At 47.8% G+C, this 13,905-nt stretch overlaps 1 protein-coding gene across 1 annotated transcript in view; it reads left to right on the forward strand.

Moving 5' to 3' along the window:
* ank1a (ankyrin 1, erythrocytic a) overlaps window positions 1-13,905 on the forward strand; it is a 36,939-nt gene that overhangs the window by 4,346 nt on the left and 18,688 nt on the right. The window contains exons 2-26 of the mRNA XM_080003862.1: window positions 2,978-3,079; window positions 5,219-5,317; window positions 5,431-5,529; window positions 5,768-5,866; window positions 5,996-6,181; window positions 6,451-6,549; window positions 6,645-6,743; window positions 6,867-6,965; window positions 7,095-7,292; window positions 7,378-7,476; window positions 7,779-7,877; window positions 7,971-8,069; window positions 8,338-8,535; window positions 8,635-8,733; window positions 8,846-8,944; window positions 9,044-9,241; window positions 9,333-9,431; window positions 10,162-10,260; window positions 10,502-10,600; window positions 10,690-10,782; window positions 10,915-10,987; window positions 12,873-12,993; window positions 13,155-13,233; window positions 13,347-13,462; window positions 13,567-13,791. Coding sequence (XP_079859988.1) covers window positions 2,978-3,079; window positions 5,219-5,317; window positions 5,431-5,529; window positions 5,768-5,866; window positions 5,996-6,181; window positions 6,451-6,549; window positions 6,645-6,743; window positions 6,867-6,965; window positions 7,095-7,292; window positions 7,378-7,476; window positions 7,779-7,877; window positions 7,971-8,069; window positions 8,338-8,535; window positions 8,635-8,733; window positions 8,846-8,944; window positions 9,044-9,241; window positions 9,333-9,431; window positions 10,162-10,260; window positions 10,502-10,600; window positions 10,690-10,782; window positions 10,915-10,987; window positions 12,873-12,993; window positions 13,155-13,233; window positions 13,347-13,462; window positions 13,567-13,791 — 2,975 coding nt within the window. The remainder of the gene's footprint in view (window positions 1-2,977; window positions 3,080-5,218; window positions 5,318-5,430; window positions 5,530-5,767; window positions 5,867-5,995; window positions 6,182-6,450; window positions 6,550-6,644; window positions 6,744-6,866; window positions 6,966-7,094; window positions 7,293-7,377; window positions 7,477-7,778; window positions 7,878-7,970; window positions 8,070-8,337; window positions 8,536-8,634; window positions 8,734-8,845; window positions 8,945-9,043; window positions 9,242-9,332; window positions 9,432-10,161; window positions 10,261-10,501; window positions 10,601-10,689; window positions 10,783-10,914; window positions 10,988-12,872; window positions 12,994-13,154; window positions 13,234-13,346; window positions 13,463-13,566; window positions 13,792-13,905) is intronic.

The raw sequence follows: 13,905 nt of genomic DNA on the forward strand, positions 1-13,905 counted from the left end.
CAAACGTTCGATATTAAGTTATAGCTCTTTACGCTTTGGTACATAGCTTTACTTATAACTTAAAGCTTTACTTTATTTACTGAGTAGATATTTTTTCAAGATGGACACTAAAATACTATTGCATGGACTATTGTAGAACTAGTTAAACAAATGATCTCAGAACCAACTTCCAATAATTTCCCACACCAGGGGCCCCAGGGGCCATCAGGCGGGTTCACCTGGGTCACCGTGGTGTTGTCGAGCCACCATTTGTTGGGGGACAGTGCACGTCGTGGTGTGGGAGTTTCTGTGTCTGTGTGTGTGTGTGTGCATGTGCGTGTGTGTGTGTGTGTGTGTGTGTGTGTGTGTGTGTGTGTGTGTGTGTGTGTGTGTGTGTGAGTGTGTGTTTGTGTGTGTCATCAGCTGGGCTTGTTCAAACTTCCAGCTAGGGATGCTCCCCTCTCCCCATGGCAGGATCGGCAAACACCTCGCACCAAAAAGCTGCAGCTGAATTTCTGCACCAGCTGCCCTGGATACTACACGGAGGATCACGTGGGGGCACCGTAGCCTTTTTTAAGGCTAAGTGGGCTCTTCAAACACCTACGCATGCACAAACACAGGAGCACTTTCTCACACTCGCTGTACACACAGAAACACACATTCAGAGGTGCACACACCTACCCACACTTACAAAGAAAAAGCACATAGGGAAGGTCTATTTGTGCATGGAGAATATCTCTGCGTGGGATCGTAACCCTTGTGACAGGTGTGTGAGCCCATGTGTCATTTGCCGATATGTATGTGTGTGTGTGTGTGTGTGTGTGTGTGTGTGCGTGGGTGAGTGTTAGTGTGTGCGTGCGTGTGTGTGTGTGTGTGTGTGTGTGTTTGTGTGTCAGGGGGGTATGAAAGAGGATCGGAGGTATATTGGGGTCCGTCGTTCTTACGTAAGCATCCTGATAGGAAGGCTTGGGCCTTTATGGTTCTTGTCGTGACAGTGAAGAAAGAGGGAGTTTGGAGGCAAGGAGACAATCATGGCCCACCGTGGTAGCTCAGCCACTGTAAGTTCGTCCACTTGTTTTTGTGTGTGTGAGCATTTCACCTCGCATGTGAGTGTGTTTATCTGCATTGCCACAGGAAAAAAAAAAATTTGGCTCTCATAAGTCAGTACGTACAAAGAGATTAAGAAAGCCACCGAAGGGATGATTAGAGTAGAAGAGAAGAACCAGACCATGGTTGCCCTCATAAGGTTGGACACAGTCTATAGAGTGGAAGCTTACAGAATAAAGGCACTACTAGGGACAATCATTAAATGTTCCAGGTTTTTAATGTCTTTAGGGAGGAAGAGCGTATGCGTATTCGTTGATAAATTCCTCTGCCGGGGAGAAGGGGGAAGGGAGAGGGACGTGTGCCCGGTGCTGAACTATCAGACTTAAGACTCCCGCAGAGATCTCATTTTCAAGATCCACTGCTTGTCGGGAGTAAGCCTAACTTCTCGTCATAAAGCGTTTCTTATCGATGGTCTTATCCTCAGCATTTGCCCTCGCTGCTGTTTAATGGCCTCAGTCTTTACACAGTGTTGTGCCCCTGGTCTCATGCTGAGGGTGGGATGGTGTCATTTGTTGCCATGCCTCCATCTCGGGCATGTGGTCCCTTTCATGCAGGCGCTCTTTTAAAAAGAGGATCCAGTAAACTCAGCCAACCTCATACTCGGCACAACTTGAGGCGCCGTGTTATTTTGTTGAGCAAATCTTTAATTGTGTGTGATTGAAAAAAAAAAAAGCTTCTTTAAATGTGCTGCTGTTATAGTTTAGAAGTTTTTCTTATTTTTATTTTTTTAGATCCCTGAGGACCTTTTATTCAGAGTTTGCGCTTTGAAGCTGGCCGCGTTAAAGAACGAATATTTCCTGATTTTCCTGATCAGGGCTGTTGGGATTGCTGATAAGGGAAAGACGAGTGGATCTAGCGGCCATTAGGTTCCGAGGGGATTATGTAAATGAAATGGAGAGGTGGAGGGGTTTGCCGCAGTAGAATATATCCACTTGGTTCTCTCCCTCTCTCTTTACCCCTCGCTCTATCTCTCTCTCTCTTGCCCTCTCCCTCTCTGTATTCCCCACTCCTCCTCTCCTTCTCCCCGAGGTTCACTCACTGCATGAGTGAACCTCTGCCTGGGGGAGGCACGCAGGCCTCAGACAAACAAAACACAGACAAAAACACTGGGCGCGCCATGTGCCAGAGCATGAGCCAGGACAGTCACCAAACACTCCCTCTCTTGTTTTCCCCCTTTCTCTTTCTCTCTCTCTCCCTCTCCCTCTCGCTCGCTCTCTCTCCCATTCACAAGCATGACACAAACACAGTGTTCGCCTGAATGAGCCGGGTGGCTGCAGGGCAGAGCGTGACACACCAGGGAGCATCGGTCCTTATCACCTGGCTACAGGGGAGCAGAGAGCTGCAGCTGGACAGGTGTTTAGAAGGAGGCATGGAAGGGGGCGGGCGGTGGCTTGACAGGTGCACGGAGTCAGAGGGGAGTCTGTACACACTGCCCTTATCTGTCCTGCCCTCCAACACACACACACACACACACGCACGCACACACACACACACACACACACACACACACACACACACACACGCGCGCCCGCGCACAGAATTATACACACACAGTGTTCCCCACACTGCAACATCCTCATCTGTGAGCCCGGTGGCACGGAGCCATTCAAATTACACGCTCCACCATCACAAGGGAGGAGTGACATGAGTGGAAACCTGATGGAGGCTGTGCAGCTATTTTGCTTGCTGATAGCTCAAGCTAACCCTACACCATTAATGTCTCTTCTGCCTTAAAGAAAATAACACAACTCTCTCCTCCTCCTCCTCCTCTCCCTCTCCTTTTTTTCTCCCCTCGCACCGCTTTATGCCTCTCCCTTCCATTTTGTATTCTCTTGCTCTCTCTTACACCCCATATTCCCTCTATCGTCTCCTTTTGTCGGTTGACTTGCAGGCGGATGCAGGCAACAGTTTTCTGCGGGCAGCTCGTTCTGGGAACCTGGACAAGGCCCTGGACCATATCAAGAATGGCATTGATATCAACACAGCCAATCAGGTGAGAGACCTGCACATTCAATAATGTAACAGTTTTATTGTGTGATATTAGTGTGTGGGACAGAAATTACAACATTTGAATAAAAACTATTTCGCTAAAAGCACTCAAAACACGATGTCAATTGAATAATTTCTGGGTCAAATTCATATCCAGCTGAAAGCTAGACTCGATAATGAATAAACTAAAGATGAGAGTAAGCTTAGAGCATAGGGCACTAGTGGTGGTTGGAGGTCTAATATTACGCTCTACATGGATATGAGTAGTCTGTAAGTGGGAGGATTGGCAGTGAAAACAGTTTGTTGTTGTCTTGCTTTCAGACTCTTTGTACTACAGTATACTTTATGTAATATGTAATGCTGTTTCATGTTGTGCACTGTGCATGAGGTGTCACTGTCCCTCAGCTCAGCATGGTGTGCTGTGTCCATGTGTCTCACAAATGCATCATACGAATTCTGTGTGCATGCTCAGGTAGACATTAAATCAGTTTGGAGGTGGCAGGTAGTGCCTGCGGCGTCTCCAGGGGAGGCAGTAAATAGGGCAGAGGCTTCTTCACTGCCCCCTTCTCCTCCATCCTGCCTCCTTTACCCTGACGCCTGCTCCCAGGGTGGCCACACCGCTACAGGGTGAAGGCTTCTGCCACAGGCTACTGTAACAGAGCCAGAATGTGTGGTGTGTGTGTGTGTGTGTGTGTGTGTGTGTGTGTGTGTGTGTGTGTGTGTGTGTGTGTGTGTGTGTGTGTGTGTGTGTGTGTGTGTGTGTGTGTGTGTGTATTCCATTAACTCAATCTAACGTTGTCATGGTTTACCACCACTCGTCCTTTCCCAACATTTATTAATTATTGCTTGTGCGAGGCACATTCAAAAGAGGAGGACACATACAACAACAGCCTTTTAATCATGGAAAGTGACATTTTATTTCAGTTTGCCATCTATTACTGCTCTTAAGGTTATGAAGGGAGACACCCAGTGGAACAAACAGGCAACTACATGTGAAACAATGTCATGAAAAATATCAATTGAAAGCTATTGACAATCTCCTAAATTTTCCTGACCTTAATAATATAAATAATTTCATCATTTTGATGTTCAATTAATTTGAATATACGATATTATAACTGAATTTATGGTCAAAGGGAGTCAATTATGGTTTTAGTTTCCACTGTACACAGCCAGTGAGGTGTTATGACAGGGAATCGGTCATACTCAGTGGATTGCTCTGCTACAGCTATCTCGCTGGCCTGTGACACCCCTCACCCCTTCATCACTCCCTTCCCCCCAAACCCCCAGGCTGCCACTTTTTTTGTTGTTTTTTATTTTTATTCCTCTCATCTCCTCGTCAACCTTACAACCTCTGCACTACAGTGTACCCGGTGGAATGCTTGTATGTGTGTGTTTGCGTGCGTGCGTGCGTGCGTTTGTGCGTGTATGCGGCGTGTGTGTGTGAGTGTGTGTGTTCTTTTTAGTGCACCCCTTATTTAGTAACTGATTACGATTGTTCTCCTCTGTCTCCTGTTTTACCACCATTATTCCCATCTCTCCCCCCTCTCCCTCCCCCATCTGCCTGCAGTAGAGTGATGGTGTGCTGTGGTCTCCCAACTCAGAGGAATAATATCAGTGGTGTGGGAAAGGTCCAACCTCACATGTCCTGTGCGGCTGAAGGAAGGCTGTGTGAGGTCAGACCTATCCCACACGCCTCGTATTCTTCCCAGCCAAGAGACCAGTGGCCTGCCATCCCCCCCCCATCCAACCCCCCACCCCCCCACCTCCCTTACCTCCACTGCCTCCTCGCTGTCATTATTAATGAATTGACAATGTTTCTGTCCTGATCGCCATCCCCCATAGACATTGTTATTGCTAATGACTGCCGTAGACATTTGGTTCTGGGCGTACTGCATGTGTGGTAGTACAGTGTAAGTATTTGCCTGCTTTGGTTTGCCTTGACCTTAATTCGTTGTTTACCTTTGTTTGTTTGGTTTGTGTTTCCATGTTTTCAAGGTGATCTAACAACCCAGTGTTTTCAGTTGGGATGATATGCCTGTAAAAGCAAAGCACACGCACATGTGTTCAAGTAATAACAATTGAGAGCTTCTTAGCGTGCTCAGGACCTGGAGAGTGAGGTCTGCTGTGTTCTCTCACTCAGAACGGGCTCAATGGGCTGCATCTGGCCTCGAAAGAAGGCCATGTCAAAATGGTGCTGGAGCTGCTCCACAATGGGATCGTTCTGGAGACCACCACAAAGGTAAAACCGCTGATCCGCCCCACAGCAGCAATCAACAGTACATGCAAAGGGAAAAAAACGAAACGATCCTGTCTTGAACTGTGCATCCTTTTTTTTCTCTCTGTGGTTTTTAGAAAGGGAACACAGCTCTGCACATAGCAGCCCTAGCGGGGCAGGAGCAGGTGGTCACAGAGCTGGCGAACTATGGGGCCAATGTAAATGCTCAATCGCAGGTAAGTCCAGCTTATCCACCCAACGACTGGAGCTGTTGACGTTTACCTTGCTGCGAAAACTACTGTAATATGATGATCAATTATTTCTGTTTACATCCTGTGTGTCCGAGTTGCTATTCTCCCATATGTCTGCGTGTGCACGAATATACTGTTGTATCAGTTTCTGTGACTGTTGTGCTGTCATGCGGCTGCTGTCTGTTCGTCTTCATGTGTGCGTATATGTGTCCGTCTCAAACAGAAGGGCTTCACTCCCCTCTACATGGCTGCACAAGAGAATCATCTAGAGGTTGTGAAGTTTCTCCTGGAGAACGGAGCAAATCAGAGCATTCCAACTGAGGTACCAACCAACCGATCCACTGTGAAAGCCGTTCACTGAATCCTCATTTGGAGTTCGGGCGCCTCCTTCGCTCTTATTTCTGACTGCAGTCCGTCCGTCCTAACCTGTCCTCCTCCCTGTGTGCCCCAGGATGGCTTTACCCCTCTGGCCGTGGCTCTTCAGCAGGGACATGAGAATGTTGTTGCCCTGCTCATCAACTACGGCACCAAGGGCAAGGTCCGCCTCCCCGCGCTGCACATCGCAGCACGCAACGACGACACCCGCACAGCTGCCGTCCTTCTGCAGAACGACCCCAATCCTGATGTGCTCAGTAAGGTGTGTGTGCATGTGTGTGTGTCAGTAAATATTGAATTACTTTTTTTTTACACAGTAATATAATAACGGCCCTGGTAAAATTCCACCCTCAAAATTACATATGGAGGTTATGTCCTGACCAAGGCGGTGTCTGGCCTTAACATTTTGGCATGATTTTATCTGTTCAATTATGAACTAGCCTTTGATTAAAGCTTTTTTTCATATGAAGAGTGCCTTGGATACGCTTTTTTTATACATATGAAGGTTGTTCGACCTTTGCGTCCCAGCAGACTGGATTCACTCCTCTCCACATTGCTGCTCACTATGAAAACCTGAACGTAGCGCAGCTGCTGCTCAACAGAGGAGCCAATGTCAACTTCACCCCGAAGGTACACACTCTAATGTTTAGTTAAGCGACTGCCCTTCCGCCGCTGCCCTTCTCTGTCTATGCTCAGCATCTAACTGAGTCCGTGTCTGTGTTTAGAACGGCATCACACCTCTGCACATCGCGTCCAGACGGGGGAATGTGATCATGGTCAGGCTGCTTTTGGACAGAGGGGCGCAGATTGATGCCAAGACCAAGGTGCCGGACTTTTTCCTTTGTGTTGCAGGCTTCTGTTTTCCATCTCTTTCATTCTCTTACTCTGCTTTTCCTTTGATACATCCCTACATCCCAAAAAAAAACAAAAACACTGACCGTCTGCAGGATGAGCTGACTCCTCTGCACTGTGCAGCCAGAAATGGACATCTGAGGATCATCGAGATCCTGCTGGACCATGGAGCTCCCATCCAGGCTAAGACCAAGGTGACCCAGTGTATTTACCTAATGAACTTGCTTGATTTATCTAGATTTAATATAATACAATTAACTTTTTGGTGGATGGCCTTTATATGCGTTTTTCGTCTTTTCCTTTCGTTCTCTTTGCCCTTGCAGAACGGCCTCTCTCCCATCCACATGTCGGCTCAAGGGGACCACATGGACTGCGTCAAGCAGCTCCTGCAGTACAACGCTGAGATCGATGACATCACGCTGGACCACCTCACCCCCCTGCACGTGGCGGCCCACTGTGGTCACCACCGCATGGCCAAAGTACTCCTGGACAAAGGGGCAAAACCCAACTCTCGAGCACTGGTCAGTGGCATCTACTTATGGTCACAGAAAAGATGAATATTGATGCTGGTTTGTGCTGGTGACGGTGTTTCTCTTGTGTTTTCAGAACGGCTTTACTCCTCTACATATCGCCTGTAAAAAGAACCACGTGCGGGTGATGGATCTCCTGCTCAAACACTCTGCATCTCTAGAGGCCGTGACTGAGGTGAGGCAACAGCGGAGCAGAAAGGGAAACGGGAATGATTGATCTGGAAGTAAGACGAGGGTTAGAAGCACATTCCATGTGTAAGATAAAATAATTCATAGTATTCTTTGAGTGAAGAAAGAAAAAAAGTGCATGAACATTGTCCAGAACTCCAGAAAAAGGAAAAAGATGTATATCCAGAAGTATAAGTTACAGTATGTACTGTAGGACACAGAGCTAACCATTTTGCAACAGTTAGATGTGCAACATGATCTGTGTGTCCATCTAAATGTTTATAATCATATTCCTCTCCCTCTGTGCAGTCTGGCTTAACTCCCTTGCATGTAGCCTCTTTTATGGGTCACCTCAACATTGTGAAGATCCTGCTCCAGAAGGGGGCTTCCCCCAGCGCCTCGAATGTGGTGAGTATGCATCCTGAGAATGTGGACCTGCATCGAGATGAACACTTCCCCGATGAAATCTAATCCAATGTAATCCCGACTGTTTGTGAGCAGAAAGTGGAGACACCGCTCCACATGGCATCTCGGGCGGGGCACTGCGAGGTGGCCGAGTTCTTACTGCAGAATGCGGCTCCAGTGGATGCCAAGGCCAAAGTAGGGAGCTTATAGTCCCCATATGGTCGATATACTACAAACCTTGTGGGCCACAACACTGATGAAGGCACAAGTGCTAGTTAAGATCATAAGCAGTGGTAGTAGTAGCAGTAGCAGTAGTAGTAGTAGTGGTAATAGTAGTAGTATTTGCGAATAGGAAAATCACTTAAATTAGTTGTTATTTAGAGGAAATAAACAAAACCAAACAAAACAAAACAGGACCAAAAAACAGTGAGTTATGAGGTGTCATCACTCCCTTCCCGGCCAGGACGACCAGACCCCGCTGCACTGTGCGTCTCGGATGGGACACAAGGAGCTGGTGAAGCTGCTGCTGGACCACAAAGCCAACCCCAATTCCACCACCACGGCGGGACACACGCCCCTGCACATCGCTGCCCGTGAAGGCCATGCCCAGACCATACGCATCCTGCTTGACATGGACGCCCATCAGACCAAGATGACCAAGGTAGGGCCGGACCGCAGAACCTTTCAGTCTCGACACGCTGAATGTTCCCTTGACCTCATCTCCGTTTTTCTCCGTTTGTTCCTACCGGTGACTCTGCAGAAAGGTTTCACTCCGCTTCACGTGGCCTCCAAGTACGGCAAGGTGGACGTGGCGGAGCTGCTGTTGGAGAGAGGTGCCAATCCTAATGCTGCCGGCAAGGTAATAGTAGAAACGCTTCAGGACTCTTGGGCGTAAGGGTCACGTTTCAAGGTGAACGTTTGAATGTTCATTCTGTAGATTCTGTTAAATGTCTGTCACCTGTACATTCCAGAACGGTCTGACTCCACTGCACGTGGCCGTTCACCACAACAACTTGGATGTGGTCAACCTGCTGGTAAGCAAGGGAGGCTCCCCGCACAGCGCAGCCCGGGTAAGAAACAACAACATGGTTCATGCCACCAATGCTAAATTTGTAACCAAAACCGTAAGAATAATTATTTTCATCGCAAAATCTGTCCCAATGTTCCAGAACGGCTACACTCCGCTCCACATAGCATCCAAGCAGAATCAGGTGGAGGTGGCCAACAGCCTGCTGCAGTACGGAGCGTCGGCCAACGCCGAATCGTTGCAGGGGGTCACGCCGCTGCACCTTGCCTCACAGGAGGGACGGCCCGACATGGTCTCCCTGCTCATCTCCAAACAGGCCAACGTTAACCTCGGCAATAAGGTAAAAACGGTTCATAGACACGGGGTAGCAGGGCTCTTTGGCGTTTTTTGGTAAAACTCTTTGAGAATACCTCCTCCGTCTTGCCCCACAGAGTGGACTGACTCCACTGCATCTCGTGGCCCAGGAAGGACACGTCGGTATTGCTGATATCTTGGTCAAACAAGGGGCCTCGGTCTACGCTGCCACGCGGGTGAGTCCTTTTCAGCCGGCATGTCACCAAATCACAAAAACATCCGGGCGGATTATTTAGAGGGTGCAATTCTCGCTGACCAGCCGGTTAATGACGGCCAGGCGGAATGTGGAACAAATATGTGACTAAAAAAAGAATCTATATATCGTTTAACCGTGAAATCTTCCCTCCACATGGATTCATGATGGCGGATAGAGTGTCTTAGGTTCTGACCTTTCATCTCCTTAGTAAAAATAGCTCACTAATCCCCGAGCACAGGTTTATGTTACCATCGATACAAGGCCTGCCCTTAGACCTCTGGTGCGTGAATCATGGAACACAAAATCGGACTTGCATCAAAGTATCAGGTTTACTGTTACACTGAGAATATGGATCTGTGGTTTCACTACGATATTATCCATAGATTTGCTAGAGTGTCGACTTGTGTAATATACACAAGAAAGAGAAGAAGTCAGGCCAATATTTGCCACCACTTCCCCATTGTCACAGCCAGTGTGTGTGAGGGATTTTGGTGTGTTGCCATATCACGGTCCCCTCTATTAAAAGAAAAACAAACAAAAAAAAAACACAAATAGGACCAAAACGGTTCGATACAATTCCAGTGATCGGATATTCTGCCGTCCGTTAAGGTCTAGTCGTAGGAACACACTTCCTTCCATTCATTCTGTTTCATTCTGACTCGCTGTGTCAGTGTTTAAATATCTCACTTTTCTCTTCATTTCTCTCTCAGATGGGCTACACCCCTCTCCATGTAGGATGTCACTATGGCAACATCAAGATGGTGAAATTCCTCTTGCAGCAACAGGCTGATGTCAATAGCAAAACAAGGGTAAGTTACCTAGTTGTCTGGGGCACAGTATCAAATGCAAACATTTGTACAATACTACAATTCTTGCAACAAAGTGGAAGTAGAATTTTTTTTTTCAATTTTTTACGATGAAAAAATATAAATATAAATAAAAGATTTTGGTGGGGTAACTTTATTAGACGCGGGATTATAATGCACTATATTACCAGAAATACGGTAAATGCTGAAAAAGAAAACAATGTTGAATGTTTGGTGCTTCCAGGTTGGCTACACCCCCCTGCACCAGGCCGCTCAGCAGGGACACACTGACATCGTGACATTACTACTGAAACACGGCGCCCAGCCCAACGAAATCACCGCTGTGAGGATACACACAAAACACTTTTCACCTTCTCCTCACCATTTCTTATTCGGCGCTCCTCAAACTCATCTGTTTCTCTCCTACGTCAGAACGGCACCTCGGCCCTGTCCATCGCTAAAAGGTTGGGGTACATCTCCGTGATCGACGTCCTCAAGCTGGTCACAGAGGAGACGGTTTCCATGGTGAGATTGTTGAGCCGCGGCACTTTCTGACAACGATGGCCCCGTTGAAATACAAACAAACTTCTTGAATCGCTTGAAGTACCGTCAAGACTCCTAGTCTGTCTGTAACTGTCTGTGTGTGTGTGTCCCCAGACAACCACGGAGAAACACCGCATGAGCTTCCCAGAAACAGTGGATGAGATATTGGACGTATCCGAGGACGAAGGTAGAGGAAAAAACAAAAACACATTTAAATGAACATGGAACATTAGAAAACAATGATTTTCCTGCATATTACGGCTGTGTGACGTACGTACCAAGTAAGACTCTTCAAAGTCTACTCGTTTTAAATTCTGCTTTAAAAAGATATACAACACATGGATTCTCATGGCAGATGAGGTTATGATGATGAGGCTAATTTCATCCTTCACCCTTTATGTTTTTGTGTCGAGCCACCGAAGGAAATCATTTGTTTGCCTTTTGCCCTTTTTTGTAGGAATTGCACAGCTAACGATAGGTATGAATGTCTCTCCCTCTCTTCTCTGTGCGGCGTCCACAAAGTCTGTGGCTCCATTTCAAGCTCACTTTACCCTCCGTTATCTCCCCTGCAACCCTCTCTCTCTCTCTCTCTCTCTCTCTCTCTCTCTCTCTCTCTCACTCTCTCTCTCTCTGTCTCTCACCTCTCTCTCTCTCTCTCTCTCTCTCTCTCTCTCTCTCACTCTCTCTCTCTGTCTCTCACCCTCTCTCTCTCTCTCTCTGTCTCTCACCCTCTCTCTCTCTCTCTCTGTCTCTCTGGTGGCGCTCACTGTGATGGTGGCTCTGATCCTCATCGGCATGCACACGCAGCACTCATGTCTGTAACCTTTATCTGTCCCTTCAGCTACACCTCCATCCACTAATTGTATCCTTTCTCTCACGAGTGACTCTAGTACGACCTCCTCTCATGCATTACTCTCTTACACTCCGTCCTCCGCTAAATGATGTTCCTACAGACAAATCAGACAAATGTCTTAAACACTATCGGCTCCACATAGTGTCTCATGCATCAAAGTTTACATCAACATTTTGTTGATGTAGTGTTGTGTTGTCGTCGTGTTAATGCTTGTCGAGTGAGCATCTCCTCGCTGCACCACTTCCTGGCCTCTCGTCTGCGCGTGTCAGGGGCAAAACCTTTTGATTTTGTCTAACCGAGCGTTTTGATGGGATAAAAATTGACCGTGATGTCGGCAGACGTCAGGCGTCGTTATTTTTAGGCCGCTGATAATTTCACTCAGATTGTCTCCGTCGGTCTAAACATAGAAAGTAAAAGCCTCGCCGCCGCCTTAAAGACACAAATCACATCCGGTGAAAGGTGAACCCAAAACAACACATGGATTTTTTTTTGACATGGACGAAAAAAACAAAAACACTTTACGGCATGAAAGCACAGTGTGCAAGACCGAGAATATCCAGGAGACGTGGTGTGAAGCCGGTGTAAAGGTCTTTTAACTGCACGCGCAGTGTAATGAAACCCACACCTCGGCTCTGGCTGTGGACCGCGAGTATAACAGACACCCACTCACACTCAGACTCCCACAGTAGCTGCGCTCACACTTCGTGCACAGATAGGGTTACGCGGAGGGAATAGGTGCTTTTATGGCTGGTGAATTCTCGACAGTAACCTTGTGTTCTGTGGGGGGTAAGTGACAGCAACCCACCTAGTTACTGTTTTTATCTGCAACGATTGTATTGTTATTTAAACCACAATACAAAGCACGTTCACAACCGACATCCCCTTTAAGTTAAAAAAAACAAAAACTTGAAAGTGGAGCAAAGAAAAGAAGGAGATGGCCTCGACTGTTGTGCAATTGTTGTGAATGGTGCAATGGTATCTGTCTAGTATCTTTCTTTGTCTCTATCTGAAGATTTACAAGCTTAAGCACTGTAAGACGCAACGTATTGAACATTGTCACTAAACTCTCAACTCACCAGTCTAACTCCTGGGCCATCATGTTGTCTAACTCTCCTAACACCCAGTTTATTTGTTTGTTTTTTTTCTCTCTCTGTCGCTTGCCTTTTCCCCAACCTGACCCCCGGTCTGTTGGCTCTCTTTGGCATGTTGTTCTGTGAAGGAGAGGAGCTGTTGGGGACGGAAGGTGCCAGGTACATGAAGATGGATGACATGAAAGACCATGATGACGATTTCCTCTCCCCCAAGAAATCAATGGAGTACGAGAGAGGGCTGGGCACTGCGTAAGGGGGCTGGGCAGGGGAGACGGGGGAGAGTTGAGCCCGTAGCCATTAGTTAGTGGGGGAGTGCACGAGTGTTGAAAGTAATGGGAAGTTGTGGGAAGGAGCAGACATGCAATGAAACTGTGCTGATCTGACTGCTTCTATTGCTTTTTATCCAATAGAAACTACTCACCAGCCATTCCCAGGATTCCCTGTGTGTCTCCGGAGACGGTGATTCTGAAGGAGCACGAGGTAGATCAGGTACTGTGCTCTTGGGAAAGAACGGCAAGAGGCACATCTTGGATTTCGTGTCAAGCCAGGCTAAACCTTGCTTCCCTTACACGTCATGATCAACGTGTTCCTGTTTCCCGCAGCAACACACTCCACTTCCACTGCCAAAGGAGTACGATGACGACTCCCTGATCCCCAGCAGCCCGGCAACAGAGACCTCAGACAACGTCAGCCCGGTGGCCAGCCCCATACACACAGGGTCAGTACAGCAGCTCCATAAAGCATCCGACGAGACAATAATCGGTTCTCTTTGTTTAATGTCCGACCCGCTGGGCGCTGATCAGAGGCCTTGTCCTCCGACAGGTTCCTGGTTAGTTTTATGGTGGACGCCCGTGGCGGCTCGATGCGAGGGAGCAGACATAACGGCCTGCGGGTCATCATCCCCCCGAGGACCTGCGCCGCGCCCACGCGCATAACTTGCCGCCTGGTGAAGCCCCAGAAGCTGACCACCCCACCGCCGCTGGTGGAGGGAGAGGGGCTGGCCAACCGAATCATCTCCCTGGGCCCGGCCAGCATGCAGTTCCTAGGGTGAGGGACACCATTTGTACATGGTTTTCATATTCAAGTGAAGTAAGGAAGTAAAAACCAGAGTGTATATTCATGTATATTGTGTGTGTGTGTGTGTGTGTGTGTGTGTGTGTG

This window comes from Zeus faber (assembly GCF_960531495.2).
Source record: "Zeus faber genome assembly, chromosome: 7".
Classification (NCBI taxonomy): Eukaryota; Metazoa; Chordata; class Actinopteri; order Zeiformes; family Zeidae; genus Zeus; species Zeus faber.